Source organism: Leptidea sinapis, chromosome 1, assembly GCF_905404315.1.
Source record: "Leptidea sinapis chromosome 1, ilLepSina1.1, whole genome shotgun sequence".
Lineage (NCBI taxonomy): Eukaryota > Metazoa > Arthropoda > Insecta > Lepidoptera > Pieridae > Leptidea > Leptidea sinapis.
This window is the reverse complement of record NC_066265.1, coordinates 19,077,716-19,095,051: the sequence shown is the minus strand read 5'-3', so window position 1 is coordinate 19,095,051 and position 17,336 is coordinate 19,077,716. Positions and strand designations below refer to the sequence as shown.

General features: G+C 36.7%; 1 protein-coding gene across 10 annotated transcripts in view; it reads left to right on the top strand.

Annotated features, from left to right (window-relative positions):
* The window catches only part of LOC126970148 (serine/threonine-protein kinase MARK2), an 81,386-nt gene extending 66,514 nt beyond the window's left edge, over positions 1-14,872 (top strand). For 2 of the 10 annotated variants that reach the window (XM_050815917.1, XM_050815909.1), the window contains exons 21-28: positions 359-562; positions 1,433-1,492; positions 3,175-3,286; positions 4,148-4,248; positions 6,691-6,717; positions 8,436-8,512; positions 9,913-13,384; positions 13,746-14,872. In XM_050815917.1, the coding sequence (XP_050671874.1) occupies positions 359-562; positions 1,433-1,492; positions 3,175-3,286; positions 4,148-4,248; positions 6,691-6,717; positions 8,436-8,512; positions 9,913-13,384; positions 13,746-13,806 (4,114 nt within the window). In that variant the 3' untranslated portion in view covers positions 13,807-14,872. The other 8 variants (XM_050815935.1, XM_050815942.1, XM_050815927.1 and 5 more) reach the window with 8 other exon arrangements.
* Positions 14,873-17,336: the final 2,464 nt, after the last annotated feature.

The following is a 17,336-nucleotide window of genomic DNA, read 5'->3' as shown; positions in this document are numbered from 1 at the left end:
GTTTTGTATTGTGATTGTTAGTTAACTGAGGTTAACTATGACAATGTGGTAACAAGTTGTATTTCACCATTTACCTGCGATAATTTCAAAAACAGCTTATCCAAACTATTCAAAACATTTCACGGTATTATTTTACGCGATGCATTTGGATTTGATTTGAACTTATTGGGGTGATTGTGACTTATTTGACAGTCAGGATAAAACATCGCTTACCAAATACCATTTATATCTCACGTTACTTCAATAGTTGAAAGTATCAGTCAATACTTAATGTAATTTAGGTATTTGTTATTTATAAATCTCTCATAGTATTGAGTCCAACAAATGAATAAAATATGATGCCTTTTGTGTTGTACAGACGACTAGCATCAACGGAGTCGAATGCACCAAGCGAGCCGAGCCCTCGCACCGGAGAGCCGATCAAGAAGTCTGCGCGGGAGTTCATCATCCCGATAGCGGTGGAGGGCAAGGGCTACGTCACTCCCCGCCAGCGCAGCTTGGAGCCCGAGGCCTCCTCGCACAGCGTGCCCTCGCGGTCCAGACTCACGCCGCGCCGCATCAGGTAAACTGGCTTGATAATGTGTTGGTCGCTTTGAGCTGATGGCCCATCTATAAAATAATACAATAATAAAGTAAATCAAAATCATATTAAAATATCCTAGTCGTCATTCGACCATTAGTCATACATTTTTCAGATTAACGTTATTTATGTATGTCTGAGAGAAAGATAACGACCTGGTTTATCGTTTTTTTTTATGGAAGAGGAGGACAAACGAGCGTACTGGTCACTTGATATTAAGTAATCACCGCTGCCCACATTCTATTGCAACACCAGAGGAATCACGATCTTTTGAAGGAAACACCGCCCAAGGAAGCTCAGCACAGCTTGGTTGTACCTTAAACTACGATATTCATTAACAAATAAAATTTGAAAACAAAATTTTATGAACAATGCGGGAGTCGAACCCAAGACTTCTGGCGTTCCGTGCGAGTTCTCTGCCAACAGAGCTAACCGTTCGTGTGACGTATCGTCATAAAATCTTGTATGCTTTGTTCAACTCTCAGGTGTGGATTCACAATCGCACGTTAGCTCAGTTGGGAGAGCACTCGCACGGAATGCGAGATTCGTGTTTTCGAGTCCCGCATCGTTCATAAAATTTTGATTTCAAATTTTATTTTTGTATTAATCTCAGAAGTGAGGGTTATCACTTTAAATCATAACAAACTGTTACGATATTCATAATATTTAATACTGAATTTTCCCATTCACCTGAAATTGGTATTATTATTCGATGCTGTCAAAAATTACGGAAATAATTACTGTACATTTCTTTTCCATGTCAGCTTATAAAGGTAATGAAAATTAGGTATATAATCTCATTTTAATAGTTGAGTAAGACAGATATATATCCGTGTGTGTCGTTGATTGCAGCAGCCTGGTGAGCGGCGGCGAGTCCGAGGACGAAGACGACACACACATGCATCGTCTGAGGTAAATATCCGAAAATGTACTTAACGCGCCCGTTTTTTGCTAATATTACCAAAGAATATGTTAATACTACGTAATAAGAGGTACTGCCTGAGTAAAATTTGAAATTTAGTTTAGTATGAAATGTGCAGTGATTTGAAATAGTAATTACAATATGGCGACGACGTATGATCCCGTTAAGTTTGAAAGCGAACAGTTGCTTAAATCGCGGTGGATTTAGGCTGTCTCCGTTTAATTACAAGATTATAGCCGTCATCTGTCAATATATCAATGACTGCACGTTTCATACAATCGATTTATTCTTAGAGAGTTTCCTTATATTACAACAATAAAAAGAGGTGTGAAATGCATAACTTTAACACAAAATTTCCATATCCTGTTTTAGAACCACGAAGGCAAATAAATAATTTTTGGGAAATTCTGTTTGATTGTAATTATAATAAACTTTCCACGACCATATAAGAATTGCCTGACAAAGCATTCAAGACATATGTAGCTATAATATGTAACAGTAATAACAAGGGGTTATTAATATTAATATATATAATATTAAGGAGCGGTCATACCTCAATATCAACAAAAATTGGTTTCTTACGGAGTCGATTACAACATAACGCAATGTAAATATTCCGACGCAAAAAATACAGTGCACAAAGAAGGATTTAATGATAATTTTTAACCGAATAGAATATTTATATATAATTTGAAATATCCAATAAAAAATTTGGAAGTTGCTCCCCAAAAATAAACTTTGGAGTCAAGAATCTCCGAATTTTAAGCGATAACAATATTCTTTTTTTAAAGAATTGAATAGAATTAGCACTTTTCTAAAACTTAAACCGAACAATTTTTCAATTTATTATGTAAATTTTGAATAAACAAAAGAAAACCTGTAAAATAAATGCCCATTTGCTTAGCTTAGCCACATAACCAACACAAATAATGTAGGGTTGGTTGTAGCGTTTACAATCCTAGTCAGTCCGTGCCTTAAAGAGTAATATATATAATATTAAAGAGTATATTGAGGATGAAGAAGTTTGACGTAGGGTTCCTTGCACATCGCGAGTCTTCGCGACCGCTTAGCATTCACTAAACGCATTACTGACGTAATTTACTTCATCTACACCCATGCTTTAAATCCTCTATTAAAGATTCTGAAACAGTTAGATTAATGCCAACATTACACACCCGCTGTCATAATAACCATTACATCATCCAAACGAGTGTTGTAATGAAATTCAGTACAACATTACAACACTCGTTTGGATGATGTAATGGTTTCAAGGACTGTTTTTTTTAATGTTAGCAGTAAGCTAACTGTTTCAGAATCTTTTATAGAGGATTCATATTATGGGTGTAGATAAAGTCATGTATGCAACCGTTGATAATTAGGTATTAAAACACTCATGTTATACTATTATCACACTCGGCGTCGCCTCTTGTGATAAATCCTCATTCGTGTTTTAATACCCCTTATTACACAACAGTTGCACAAATAACTATTTTGACGCTTATGCGCACTTGTTTTTGTAAACAATTTATGAATTTTTACAATTGCTTTTAAAACATATTCATTTTCAATCCTTATGAAAACACTAAGAATACAAGATATACCGACGTTTCCTTAATTCCAGAAAGTTGTAGAACTTAAATGTTTTAAAATATGAGTATCGTCGTTATTGTAGGTCGAGTCGCCTGGCGCGCGCCGAATCCGTGAGCTCGGGCGAGGAAGATGAAGAAGACGAGGGCTTCCACCTGCTCACCGCTGAGAATCTCTTCTCTACTCTACTGCACAGGGTAACGTTATTGTAACAGCTGTACTATCAAGTTGGTATAGATCAACGTGTTTGTTATGTGAAAAGTACATGTTCACCACACAATCATATCCAGCTGATATTGATACCAGTTTTTGTGCCGCAAAAAACACTACTATTTACGATATTTATAACTTGGTAGATGTAATGGTTCCGTAACAGGATAAGTAATAAATATATTTTAGTAGTTTAATAACGTATAAAGTCATTTATTATGATTTAGTAAGTCTTTTGTAGGGCGAAGTATTTGCTTTTGGCAACATGATCTCCGACTATGGACATAAATAAATGTGTTGCAAAAATTGAATTTATGATTTAAAAAAACTTTTTATGTGGTAAGGGTTACTAAACAATTTAATATATATAATCTTAGTAAATGATACCACTCCAGACTTTTGTGGGTCTCAGGAAAGTCGGGATCTCGCTGGTGCAAACATTTTTATGATTATTTCGATCCCTTGCACCTGTAGATACATGGCACTGGATTTGCGTAGTTTGTCTAGATAATGTGTGTGAAAATTCGCCAGTAAAGAATGAGTTACACCTTATGTTTATCTATTGTTATATATTCGTTTAAATTCATATATTTTTCCAAAATAATAACTCATATATTTCCCATTCGAAAATTTATGACTCAGGCCTGAGAAGAACGGGCGCAAGAAATCCGGGGAGGTCGTTTTTTTGTCTGTGGTTTCATCAAGATAGTCATTTATATGTATATATGTCATCATTTGATATAATATTATTATTAAATGTTGTTTATCATAATTATAATATTACCTATACAGTTCTAATAATTAATAGAAATAATATACTAACTAACAGTATCGCGCATCATTTTCAGGTCCGAGCGCTGACCCAGCGTCTAAATGGCGAAGAAGGTCCCGGCTTTGGCCAACACCCGCACTCCCTGTTCAACAATCTGCACTCAAACTTCTTTAACAGGTAATTCGTAAATCAACATAAATAAAACAAACAAACATTCAAACTTCCAATGTAGTAGTGACAAGCTATTACCTAATATTTAACAGTGTGATTGTTCTGTTATTTAAAAAAGAATGTCTTATGTGTTTTATTAAATTAAGGGGCTGTTTCACAATGTCCAAATAAAGTAGCCGATTGTCATAGGCAAGATAAATGAATAATGACTACATAAAAGTTCCAGATATAAAGGATTGCGTTTCACAATCACTATATTTATTTTCTAGATGACTTATCTGACAGATCGGTCTGGCAACTTCCCACTCAATAGTTACGTTTGACGAAATTAAAATATTAAAAAAAAACTGTTCATTATACGAAATAACGCAACACAAGCCTAATTAATGGCTATTAATTAAAATTTTATTAATGTTTTACAGTTTTCTATTTGTATATATTTCTAAATAGCACTTCTACTACTATTTTCACAATAAGATGAATAATCGCGTAATTGTATTCCGCTTCCAACGCAAATGATGTCTTTATTCGATAAGTAAGTAGCAAGTAGCGTATCAGGAACTTTATTTGGACATTGTGAAACAGCCCCTAAGAATAACTAAATTTCACAACAATATTTTGACAAAGATACTCTAGGACAGGGGTGCTCAAACGGTCGATCGGGATCGACTGGTCGATCGCGAGTGCTTTTTGAGTCGATCTCGAGAAAAAAATCCGGTATGATAAACTAAAATCGGTAAATACGTACCATCTTATGAAAAGTATGCTCAGGACATGCAGATTACAGAGACATACAGATCCAAAGTCGCTCTTTAGTTAAGCTTAGAACTTTAGAACGCGATTGTTTTGTAAAAACCAATAAACTTGCAATTTTGAATAATAATTATGAGTTTTTTCATTGACATTTAAGAGCAGACCTACACTTACCTTGACTAAAAAAATGCATATTTTGCGCAAAACTAATATTTATGTCATCGTGACACTCTACCTAGACGACAATCCTTTATCACACATACTTGAAGCCTCTCAGAGCCGATCGATCGTAGTCTAACAATTTTGAGGTAGATCGCCAGCAGTTCAAGCTTGAGCACCCCTGCTCTAGGATTTTTTAAATTAAAATAACTCATGAATCATGCAGAAATGTCGACTTAAACCTATTAATATATATTATGTTACCGGCCATTTTAAACGAGGTAGAACTAGGATAGACTAGGGCTAGGGCAAACCAGTTCATCCTTAGGTGTACTTATTCATGTTAGGTTCAACTAGCTCAGCCTAGGCTAAGCGGGTTTGTCCAAAGGCCGACAGGAGAAACTAGTTTAACCTAGTCTATACCGGTTTATCCTATCGCCTAAAGGATGAACTGATTTGGCCTGGGACCTTGGGCCTAACTAATTACCATAAAATTTGTTTGTGCGTTATTTTAAAGTGCGTTAAAAGCGCGTACACCTTCCTTAAAGGCCGGCAACGCTCCTGTGATTCCTCTGGTGTTGCAAGAGATTGTGGGCAGCGGTGATCACTTAACAACAGGTGACCCGTACGCTCGTTTGTCCTCCTATTCCATAAAAATCGCACGGTCGCTGAGAAGAAAATGATTGGACAGTGTATTTGAATAGCACTAGCAAACAATAATAAACGGATGTGGTACTATGTCAGAATTTGTTTATATAATTTTTAATATCGAGTACACATTGAAATTCAGTTATTTAATTACACTAAAAGTCTGAAATTATTTCTTATCCGCGACCGTCCTTCATCATCATTAACGGCCGTTTTCAATAACCTATCTATCGATGTTTAACTTACTAGAGGTAGAAAAATATATCCTTTTACACTTACTTACATTTCAATAACCTATCCGCAGATAGCATTGGACTATAACTAACGGCCGATCCCAAAATACTATCTACAAATAGAGATAAATTACTGCATTCTCCTGTCAGTAATTAACTGTCAATGATCTGAAGCTGTCCCAATATACCCGATAAGTCATTCTTATCGCCTTATATTGAGACGCGTGAATTGTGAATTTCCATACAAACTTCTATCGCTGGTAAGCTATACGTCCTTCCATTGATAGACAGCGTGTACGGATAAGGTGAGTTACCGTCGATAAGTTTACTGGGACAGAATAGCCAACGATAGTTACGATTTTTATCTCAAGTAAGAGATAGACTGAATATTGGGAACGGCCGTAAAAATATAACTATATTGGACATAACTATGGATAGATAAGATCTTGTCATTAAACGGTGATAGCAATATATCCGTAACTAGAGATACGTTATTGAAAACGGCCGTTAGTAGACTAGAATCCACGTAATCAACATTAAGGTTGTAATTTTTTTAGGTAGCTGTATAAATTTTGTTGCTAAGTGTGTATATAGATAGATAGATAACATAGTTTAAGAGCCAGCTAATTATTAATGATGTTTTTGTTGCATGCAGCCCTCACTTACCGCGGAGACATTTGTTGTAAGTATATTGATCCTCACCATACTATTTATCTTTAGTTTCATTATTGACCATCGTCTGGGGATTCTGTACCGACAGATACAGAGGAAATCGATTCTCAAAAGAAATTCTTTCTTGAAAATTATGAAATTGCCATCAAAAATAATTATGTAGGAATCAATTTTGAGAAAATTAATTGAGTTTTTAGTTTAGAGTGATTTGTTCACGAAATGCCTTGAGCTCTCGAAACTCTCCCGCTTTAAAGACCAGCAATGGCCAAGTTGTTGCAAACAAAACGGTGCTTTCTTATTAGATACCCCGCAAGCTCATTTATAGTATTTTTAATTGAATCGATATGATCCAAATGTTTTGAGTTTTCTTGAGTGTTCATTCCGCCAATATTTGTCTTCAAACAATTCGTCGACACGTGTTTCTCCTCCACGCGAGGCATCCTCAGGAGATGATGACACGCCAAACTCTGGCACGAGACATCAGACAGAGAGAGTCTTATAGTGAACACTCAAGAAAACTAAAAACATTTGGATGATTATGGATTTCTGCAAAGTAACGCCTACTTCGTTAATTTTTTTTTGAATAGACGTTCACAAAATGTGAAAAAAAAAACGAAATATTATTAAAAAAAATTAAATCTCACAATCCAGTATAACTTTAGCTAATAACCAACTAAATGACACAAAAAACGATTTTATTTGTGGACAAATGTAGTATGGTCAGTAATGAACCGACTAATCTGATGCTAAAGGTTCACATGTTAATCACGTTACATGCAGCACTCATAAGTACACGGAAAGCAAACGGAGTGTTTCTGATACGTAAGTTGTTATGGAGTTATTATCTTGTTATATTTAAGTGATTACCTTCACACTTCATTCAATTTATATGCTAAAATTTATGGACTGTTTTGAATACGCTCCAGCGCTTTAATTACTTAGCCAACCGTCCGATGACGAATTGGTATTTTTGTGTAAGTCTAAACTAAATTATTTGGTAAAAATTAACTAAATTTATTCATCGCAACATTTTAACATTAAAAAGTATTCTATTAAAATGAATAAAAATAATAATAGGAAGGAATAAAAAGAATGACTATCAGTCATCTCGCAGTAGACTTACCTGACCGAGTTTCTTAGCTGCGGGATTGGATTGTGCATTATATCAAGTTTGTAGTCCTTTCGCAGTAATAACATTCGTGATCATACAAAAATGTAATTTAGTTAATCTTATTGCACAGGTTCCGATTTACAATTAATTATTTAATCATGTTAAGTGACAGTTTATTTTACAATCAGTAGGGCAAAAGAGCTTTCAAATGTGTACAGACAATGGTGTGCATAGAAATTAATATTATATTTTACTAGTAGTTGCCCGTTGCATTCGCAACTAAAGGTTTTATCTCAATAAAATGTTATATACAATATATGTAAAAGTAGGGATAATAGAGAGAGTTGTCATACTGAAAAAACATGCAAGCCTGTCAGCCATTAAGTTGGCATAGCGACATCCCATTCTGCACGGATGTACGCCAAGAAAGGGAAGATATTAGTAGGTTTGCATTATGTTATTTACAATGAATGAGAGAGCTTGTATGAGAGGGTAGATGCCAGTGGGAGAAGTGAGGTGTAGAATGTGAAGGTTCATAATCTCTGCTAGGAGACAGGCGCATTTATATTTTAAAGGTGTATAATAAAGGTTGCTACAACAATGTGTATGTCTGGCAGACGCGACGGCTGGGGCTCCCGCGACATGCACGCGCCCTTCGACTCCATGTTCAACAAGAGCCGCGCGGCGCCGCGAGGTGAGTCCCCGCACTCTCACACACACACCTGCATCCGCTTTCCGCACGGGGAAAACGTTGCCGATATCACGCCTAGACCGCTTGCGAAACACCGCATTAGCATCACGCGATATCATACACCGTGTCATACATGTCTACACATACCTATTATATATACTGTTTAAAAAATATTAATTATTGCTTCAAAATTTTTTTAGCTTGATTTCCAATCAATTCCGTAAATTTGTCAGTTTTTCGTTTTCTAGCCAACCATCATTGTTTCATAAATGGCACAATTCATCGATCAATTGTTTAGTAGCAGCACAGCTATCACTCACAATACAGCTCGCTTCACTAAACAAATCAATTAACTATCGAAGTCATACATAGTCCGGACTCTACAATAATACCGTGGAATCATTCGAACTGATATTAGGAGCGTTTTCCATCGTTTGATTTTAATAAACATTGAACCCGTATATTGTCGACTCAGTAATATTCTAGTCCACAATATACTTACTTCAATGTTGTGTTCAAATAAAACTCTATTAACAATTAATCATTTTTTTTGCACCGTAGTGTTAATAATATAATATTTAATGCATTATTTGTGCAGGTATTGATTTTCTCCTACCCGCTAACAATAGCAGGAAAATGTTGCGTTGTAGTTTACCGTGATCATTTGAATGTAGTTTGATTTGCATGATGTGAACGCCCCGTTCACGCGACCCATTCATACTGAGGCTGCGAGCGACACACGCGACGCACGGACAGAGAGACCGACTGACGGACCGATGTTAATTTATTTGTTTGGAATGTCGTCGTCAATGTGTAGATAGTGGATGTGGTAGCACTCGATGTATCGACACGTGCTCGGCGGGGGCGGGGAGGGTAGCAGCTGAGAGGCGGTAGTGAGGTTGTGTTGGTGTGGTTGCAGTTGGGTTGCGCGTTACACTGCATGCTCCGACCAAACCGACACCCGACTCCGGCACCAAGGCCAACAAATCACCGCCAAACGCGACACACGAATAGGTACTGAACTATATTTATTTATATTATACATGTGTTCTGTGAGCGCTGCGCCTGTTCACATGCCTAGGTCTCGCTGATGCAATTATTGCAATGGAATGCATTTTGAATCGAATTTGTAAAGCAACATTTTAATGCATATTTTTTGGTTTTCTGTTGCATAAGCTTTCTGTTTTATCTAATACATGTTTTATATTTGTTTAGATTTTTCATTAACATTAACAACTCAGTGTCGCCGAACAATAATATTACAATTGATTTAATTTTAACATCTCAAAAATAAAATATAAATTTACGCAAGTAAAATATCACATCCCAGACACGCTGTAAATATTTCATAGATGCGAGCGTTATGCATGATCGAAATCGTGTGTTTTCCTGTCACGTTACAGGTAATAGTAAGAAACCTGGCAAGCACCGTACCGAGGAGACGGAGAAGGCCGACACCAAACTCGATCTGTCCGACCTGGACTTGAGCTCGATAGAGTTCTCGGAGCGCGAGCTGCGGGCTCTGTCCGGGCTGACGCCGGCGCTGTCGCGGCGCCTGCAGCAGCAGCTCCTGCAGCACCTCCCGCCGCACGCGGCCCGCACGCTGCGCCGCACGCTCTCGCTGCACGCGGCCGCGCCCGCCGCCCGCACGTGCCAGCGCACGCACTCCGCCAACGACGCGCTCCGGACCGACCCGCTGCACGAAACAGATACCGACACCACACCGGACGATGTGCCCAAATCTAAATCTCCAGAACCGACCAAACAATGCACATCGGACACTAAACCGTCGGAATTGCAAGACACTAATCTATCTGAAGTGTCATCCGCGTCGCAATACTGCACACTACCACGCTTGCGGCGAAAGTCGGCAACGCGAGCTCTATCGCCTGTTTCACCACTCACCGATGTAGCAACTGATGCTAGCAAGCTTAATTTGCCTCCGAAAGACTTAAACCGATTGAGATTCAACGCAAGGAGTACTCCAGAAAGATCCTTACTTAGCAAATATTTAACTCCGGATAGATCGATCTCTCTGGACGAATCATCAGACACTAGTATACTATCAGAACCAAGTTATATTGCAGCGTACGGCGCTCCAGGTTTGGGAGGTGCGTCAGGCTTTAGAAGGCATTCTCTCAGACTGACTGGGGATCAACCGAGAAAGCGAATATCTAGGTTCCTTCGGTCCGATTTCTTTGAAACTCCACCCGATGAAAGTATATATGCAAAACATAAAAAAGAAAAAGAACTCGAGACACAAAAAATATTAAAAGAAATCAGAGAGAAGAAAAGTAAAGCTTCGGATACGGGGTCTAAAATTCCGTTAGATTCTAACGGCATTCGGTCGCCTTTACCTGATGATGAAACGTATTCTCTTCCAAAGTGCATGTCGCCTACGAGTAGTTTACCTGGAAAGGATAGAAGTAGATCAACGACTCCGTTCTTACCAATTTTGGATAAAATAAAAGAATCTAACATAGACTCCTCATTATTACCTTCATCTCAAAAATCATCTCAGGGCTTTAGCCACATTCAAACTGTAGAAAAGTGTCATGACAATGGACTGAAAGATACAAAACTTGTGAGACCAAAAAGTTATCCTGCAAAGAATTTAACCATGTATGATGATTCTAACAAAGCAATGTTATCAGAACATACTACTCATAAAGAACATGAAAATCCTGATTTGAAACAAGGTCAAACCAAAGGGTCAAGATTACTACGTCCTAAAAGTTACCCTACAAGTTCAAATAGTCCGGAAAAAGGATATATCAATCAGCACAATGCAAAGGACGAGTCAAATCTCAAAACAGTAAAAGAACAAGGCGATACGAACGCCGGAGTTGACAGCAAAAATGACATAGAAGTTAGTTTTAACGTTACTTTGCCTAAGAAAAAAGGAGTTGGAGGTTCGGCTAATAAGACAGATACATTGGGAAAAGATGAAATAAACAAAAAATCTTGTGAATCAAAGTTAGTTTTAAAGAAATATAAAGTAACTGATAGTGAAAGATCTCAAAAAGAGGATAAAACTATAGAAAACAAAACCGAATCCTTGGTCAAACTATCCGATATTGACACAAAAAATAAAATTGTAAGTAATGGAACCAATACAGATGCAGTCAAAAATATTAATATCGAAAATAACGAATCCGAAAAGAAAGTGGTAAAAAAGAAAGTATTAAAAAAGGTATCTTCTAAATCTAAAACTGACATGGGAAATAACCAGGAAACTAAACCAACTGGTGAAAAAAAGAAAGTTTCAAAAAAGGTAAAAGAAAAATCTCCCGAAGAAAGTTCAAAATTACCGAGTGTCACAAAGAAAAAGTCTGTTTTACAATCTATTGGACATAAGCTTGAAAAATTTACATCTTCAAAATCGAATTCGCCGGAAAAGTCGCAAGAAAGTAAATTAAGCAATGAAGCAAAAAAAGCTAACAGATTACAACGAGAACATTCTGTTCCTGTCGATCCTCCTACTGAATCTAAGCTTATCAAACGCGCTATCACAATTACAGATATGCCTGCTTTAGACACTCAAAGTGCTCCACAAAATAAAACGACTGTTTCCAAAGTACTTGGCCTGTTCAAAAAATTTGAACCTAAAGACAAATCTAAAAGTTCGCCAGAAAAATGTACTAAGAATTTATTGCAGGAAGATGATTCTCAGATTAAGACTAGCTCGCAGGATAATGAATTAGAACATGAAAACGATAAACCTAAACGACCGACATCGCTATTATTGAACGGCTTTAATCGCAAAAACAAATACAGCCGAAAGAGCAGTGATAGCATTAACGCAAATACTGTGTTAGAAAGCAACGAAAATACTTCGAATAGTGAAAACGAACCTGTAAAAGTGCGAAATAGTTTGAAATTAGATTTTTCAAAACTTCCTAGAGTCAAGAAAATAGTTCCTAGTGATCCTGTGATAGAACCCCGAATAATGGATACGTCTGTAGACGGGGGAAAACATATTCCAGAAGAAGAGAACAGTGTACTTACAGATAGAGTAGTCAAATTAGATTTAAATGATACTCAGAGCAGGAGTCGGTCGCGGAGCCGGTCAACCTACTCGAACTCTGACGTCAAGTCAGAAAATAGTGCCGACATTAAAGACAAGAATCCGCTGTCCCCTAGCATATTCCATACTCTACGTAGCCTTGATTCCACGTCTCCAGAAAAGGAGGATGTTGGAGACAGAATCCGTCGTAAAAGTTTCTACTCCCGATTCAATGAGAAAAAACAGAGACGGAAAAGTAATTTGGTTGGACCCGGTGCGATTGAGTATGACCCTGTAGCGAGAATATATTCCCAGCCCACAGACACTAAATACGAAGTGTCCCCGACGTCTCCTAGCGGCTGCGATGTCTCGCCCGGCTTCTCTATCGGCTCTGACCTCTCGCCGTCCACCGAGCGATACCGGTCTCTGCTGGCAGATCTACCAGTCAACACGCGAAGTAATCGACGCTACGATGGGATGAATGACAAAGTAGATAATTACAGATCTCTCGACAGGAATGAGTTTAGAAAGTATCCAGGTTCGAGAAGTTACCTTGACTACGATCAACCCTTGTCTTACACACAAAGTAGATACTCTAGGACTAAATCTCTCTTAGACAGCTCAGATCCCACGGAAAATCTAAGCCTTAGCTTACTAAGGGAGCCTCACAAGTACAGCAGGACTAACTCGTTATATTCGCCGGGAAGTTACGCGACGTACCGGCCGAAGCGAACGTGCAACCCTGCCATTATACTTAAGGAAAGCGAAAAGGAACCGAGCCCTGAAAATATCCTTGACAAGATAAGGCAAAGAAAGATTTCTATCAGCGTGACTAGAAAGCCTGACTCTGTAAAGGATTCACTCACAAGGTGTGTATTAACTTGTTAATATTTTTTGTAACGTAAATAATAATTAATAACTTTCCCATTAAAAGGATTTTACTCTTGTGCACGCTTCATGCTTTTGTATTAAATTTGATTAGCACTAATAAGCCTAGATATAAAGAATTTCTTCGTCTGTTACTTTACTTTCAACAATTTCGTCACGTAGATAGTTTAATATTCATCATACACTATTCTTTGTCGAGTAGAGATCTCTATCACACATTAAAATGATTGAGAATAAAATAGAACTATCAATATTGTACCATATTATAGTACTCAAAGGCATCATTCAATTAACGATTGCGACGAAAAAGTATTGAGTAATAATAGTATTTTGAATTTTCAGACTCACTGGCTCACCTAAAGGCGAAAGCGACAGTACAGAACGCTCTGAGAAGGGCGACTGAGAAACGCTTTTGAGATCTAGTTTCTAACTTAGTTAACTCAAGACGCATTTGGAAACAAAATGTTATATTTACCTACTGTTTCTGTTTGTACTCCTCAAGTTATTGAATCTCAAATATCTTTTATTTCCTAGTAGTAATGATCTGAATTGTCATCTTGCCAATGAGAGTAGTTAACGCATAACGCATTTCATAGTTAGTGTCGGCACAAAAATCTCACTAGTGACAAATTAGAATAATATAAGTTTTTTTAGAATCATTTTCATCAATCGTATTAAGTTGGACGAAAGTGCGAGCGCGTTTGCTTGCTCTTGATACGGCCAATCGATCTGTGACGAACCTTTTGGAATTTAAATGATCATTGTCAAATGAAACGCCAAATATATTTTATTAATATTGACGATTACATACGTGCTATGTTTATTAAAGTTTTAATATTTATTTGCTAAAGATTTTATACAATGTGAATTGATTAATAAGTACGTGCCTTTTAACAAAACGACTGGATTTGTCCATTTTATATGAAATATGAATTGACACTGTGTACTGTTTGTGTGTTTGCAGTTTGCACAAATTATATCAATATTTATTAAGTTTACTGTACAGAAAGATCTTCCCGCAGTCATTTAAGTTTTAAATGTATCAGATAGTATTGTTTTGCTAAGTCATGTAACAATTATCGAATAGAATGGTGCTTAGATGAAGTTTAATGTTTTGTTAGAGTTAAAAAGAATTAATACTTACGGCGGCGTAGTTACGGAACAGGACGGTCTATATTGTTGAATGTTAAAGTATATTTTAAATGAAATAGTTTTACTCATAATTTGTTGCCATTTTCATTGTTTTTGTGACATCAAGTTCGTGTTCCATGCAATAGGTCGACATCCATGTACTCATAAATTGAAATTATTTATTAATTTAATAATTAGTATAGAAGTTATTTATTTGTGTGGTTATTAATAATTATTTTCTTTCATAGTGGAACGTGAGCTGTGATTGTGTTGAATAATATTGTAATCGCTGTCACGCGTTTTGTATTGAATGTCAATAAATTATAATATAGTTGAAACGTTTGTTTTACTGACGGATAACTGATAGTATACTACACAAATAAAACTGAAAACAAAATTTGATGATCGATGCGGGATTCGAACAAGAGATGATGATGAAGATGAGAGTTGAACAAAGCATACAAGATTTTATGACGATACGTCACTCGAACGTTGGAAAGAGCGCTCGCACAGAACGCGAGAGGGGGTTCGATCCTGCATCGTTCATAAAATTTTGTTTTCAGTTTTATTTGTGTAATTAATCCTAGAAGTGGGGGTTATCACTTTAAAACATAATTGTTTTGATAACATACTGACAAATTTATCTGTACAGTTATCAATCGAATAAACAGTTGCGATTTTTAGTTTATTGGTTACCAATCAGATATAGATCAAGGTTACTTATGTTTTTTATATTGCCCGCCTCATAAAGAAAGCGTTGAGGTAGTGCTCTACTTTCGACATGTTTTTATCTTGGAACGAGACACCCTTATGAAAAGTTACTTTACATGGCAGACACCGCATTATATACTTCTACTATTTGACATTGACTGCAACATACAACTAGATATCAAAATAATTTCATATATATCACACAACATGACCTCGTAAATTACAAACGGCAATTTGTTTACGGATATAGATTGTTACTACGTTATTAATAAACACGAAGTAAAGTTATTCCTTAAAACTTCGTCTATCTTACCTTTGTCACTACAAAATTACATGACAGAGAGAAGTACTTTTAAACTTGGAGTAACTTTATACTGCGTTTATTAATAAGTCAGTTTGTGTTATTACAAAAAATTTAAACAGGCGTTGAACACTTGTTTTAAAAAAGTTCTATTACTAATCTGTGTCTTTCTGTTGTTTAGACATTACATTATATTTAAATACGAGTCGAAGCTTGGCCAAGGTATGTCTAACGGATAGATCATATTCGGAAGATTTAGATTATTTGATGACATATCTGTCATCAGATCATATATCTATGACAGCTGCCAAAAATTGCGTTCCGTTCCTTTGATTGTTTATGTACGCTTCAGTTTATGTTGTGTTTAACAACTTTTTAGTTAAACACAAGCTAAACACTGTTTTGTAATAGAAAAAGATGAACTCCATTTTAGACGTCGTTATTGTTAGGTCACTGCCTAACAAAACACGTGTCAGGCATGTTTATATATTTTTTTTTGTAATAACACCGTTAATGTTTTAGTGCTTTTGATAATTATTTAGTAATGATGAAAGAAATCAAAAACCAGGAGTGTTAATCCAATTTGTGAAAAGTGAAGTGCGATAGCTAGAATTGTTTGCGAAATATCTCACAATAATTATTGAAAATAAAGAGACAGATCCTTACATACACATTAACATATTACATAATATATTTAAAGATAAGAAAGTTTCAAAATATTTAAAAATGTTTCTTGTACCTCCTGCTGACATCCCAAGTAATCTGTGGTTAATGGTTGAGATTGGATTTCAGGCGGTATTTAAAGTTAGAAGGCTCTGTTTCATTTCTGCTTCAAGCTGATAGAATGCTTAGTGAAAGCTTAATGTCACCTTTCTCTAAGTGCACGAATGAAAGTAGTACTTAAACGTGGAAGACGGAAGACATTGTGCATGTTACATCGCTATATGAATGAGTTTACGATTCAATCTACTATTCATTCTAACATCACTCAACTATAAATTCAAGTAGATGAGTTTTTATTCACTTCGGGAAATATCCAAGTAAATGCTCTTGGAAGTTACAGGCTATCCTGCCTAAAATTCGGAGGTCGTATCAGTGGTCGTGCCAGCATTAATGAAGTCATCCCCAGGGCATTTATCGCTCTTAATATACCAGCTGTTTTAGAGACAAATAGTATTTAACCGCCGCGATGGCAAGCGTTCTGTTGGAATGACCGGGTGGTTTGGGCACAGGGAAGTGGGATGCTACTTCCATCGACACTTCTTCCTTCTCATGTCCAAGTTACGTCAGTTGGTGCTGGGGCTGCTGCTTCGAACTGCCGAAGACAAAAACGCAAATATATTGGTCTCAGTGAGTCTTACATCTTTGTGCCATTTGGTGTCAAGACACTTGGCCCGTGGTGCCCAGAGATCGGAAGAATGTACTAATTACGCGCCTCAATAGAGCTCCTGGAAACCCAAGCACTGGCAAAGGATTATATATACTCGGCAAAGGATCAGTCTTAACTATCCAACGTGGAAATGCTGCCAGTAGTTCGGAAAATATTAATTATCTGCGGTAGCAAATCCGACCATGAGACAGTTTTTTATTGCATTATTGTTAGTCCAATAATTTTAATATCGCTTGACTGATTGATATCACTTGAGCCTCGAGTCGACTATGTACCCACTTCTGGTAACTTCCGGTTTTTTTCTTCCGTAAGTATAGTTATACAGTGCCTGGTTCACCATTAAAAACCAACCAAATGAAATGGTTACATGAGGTTAGTTTAGTGAATAAAAAAAAAAAGG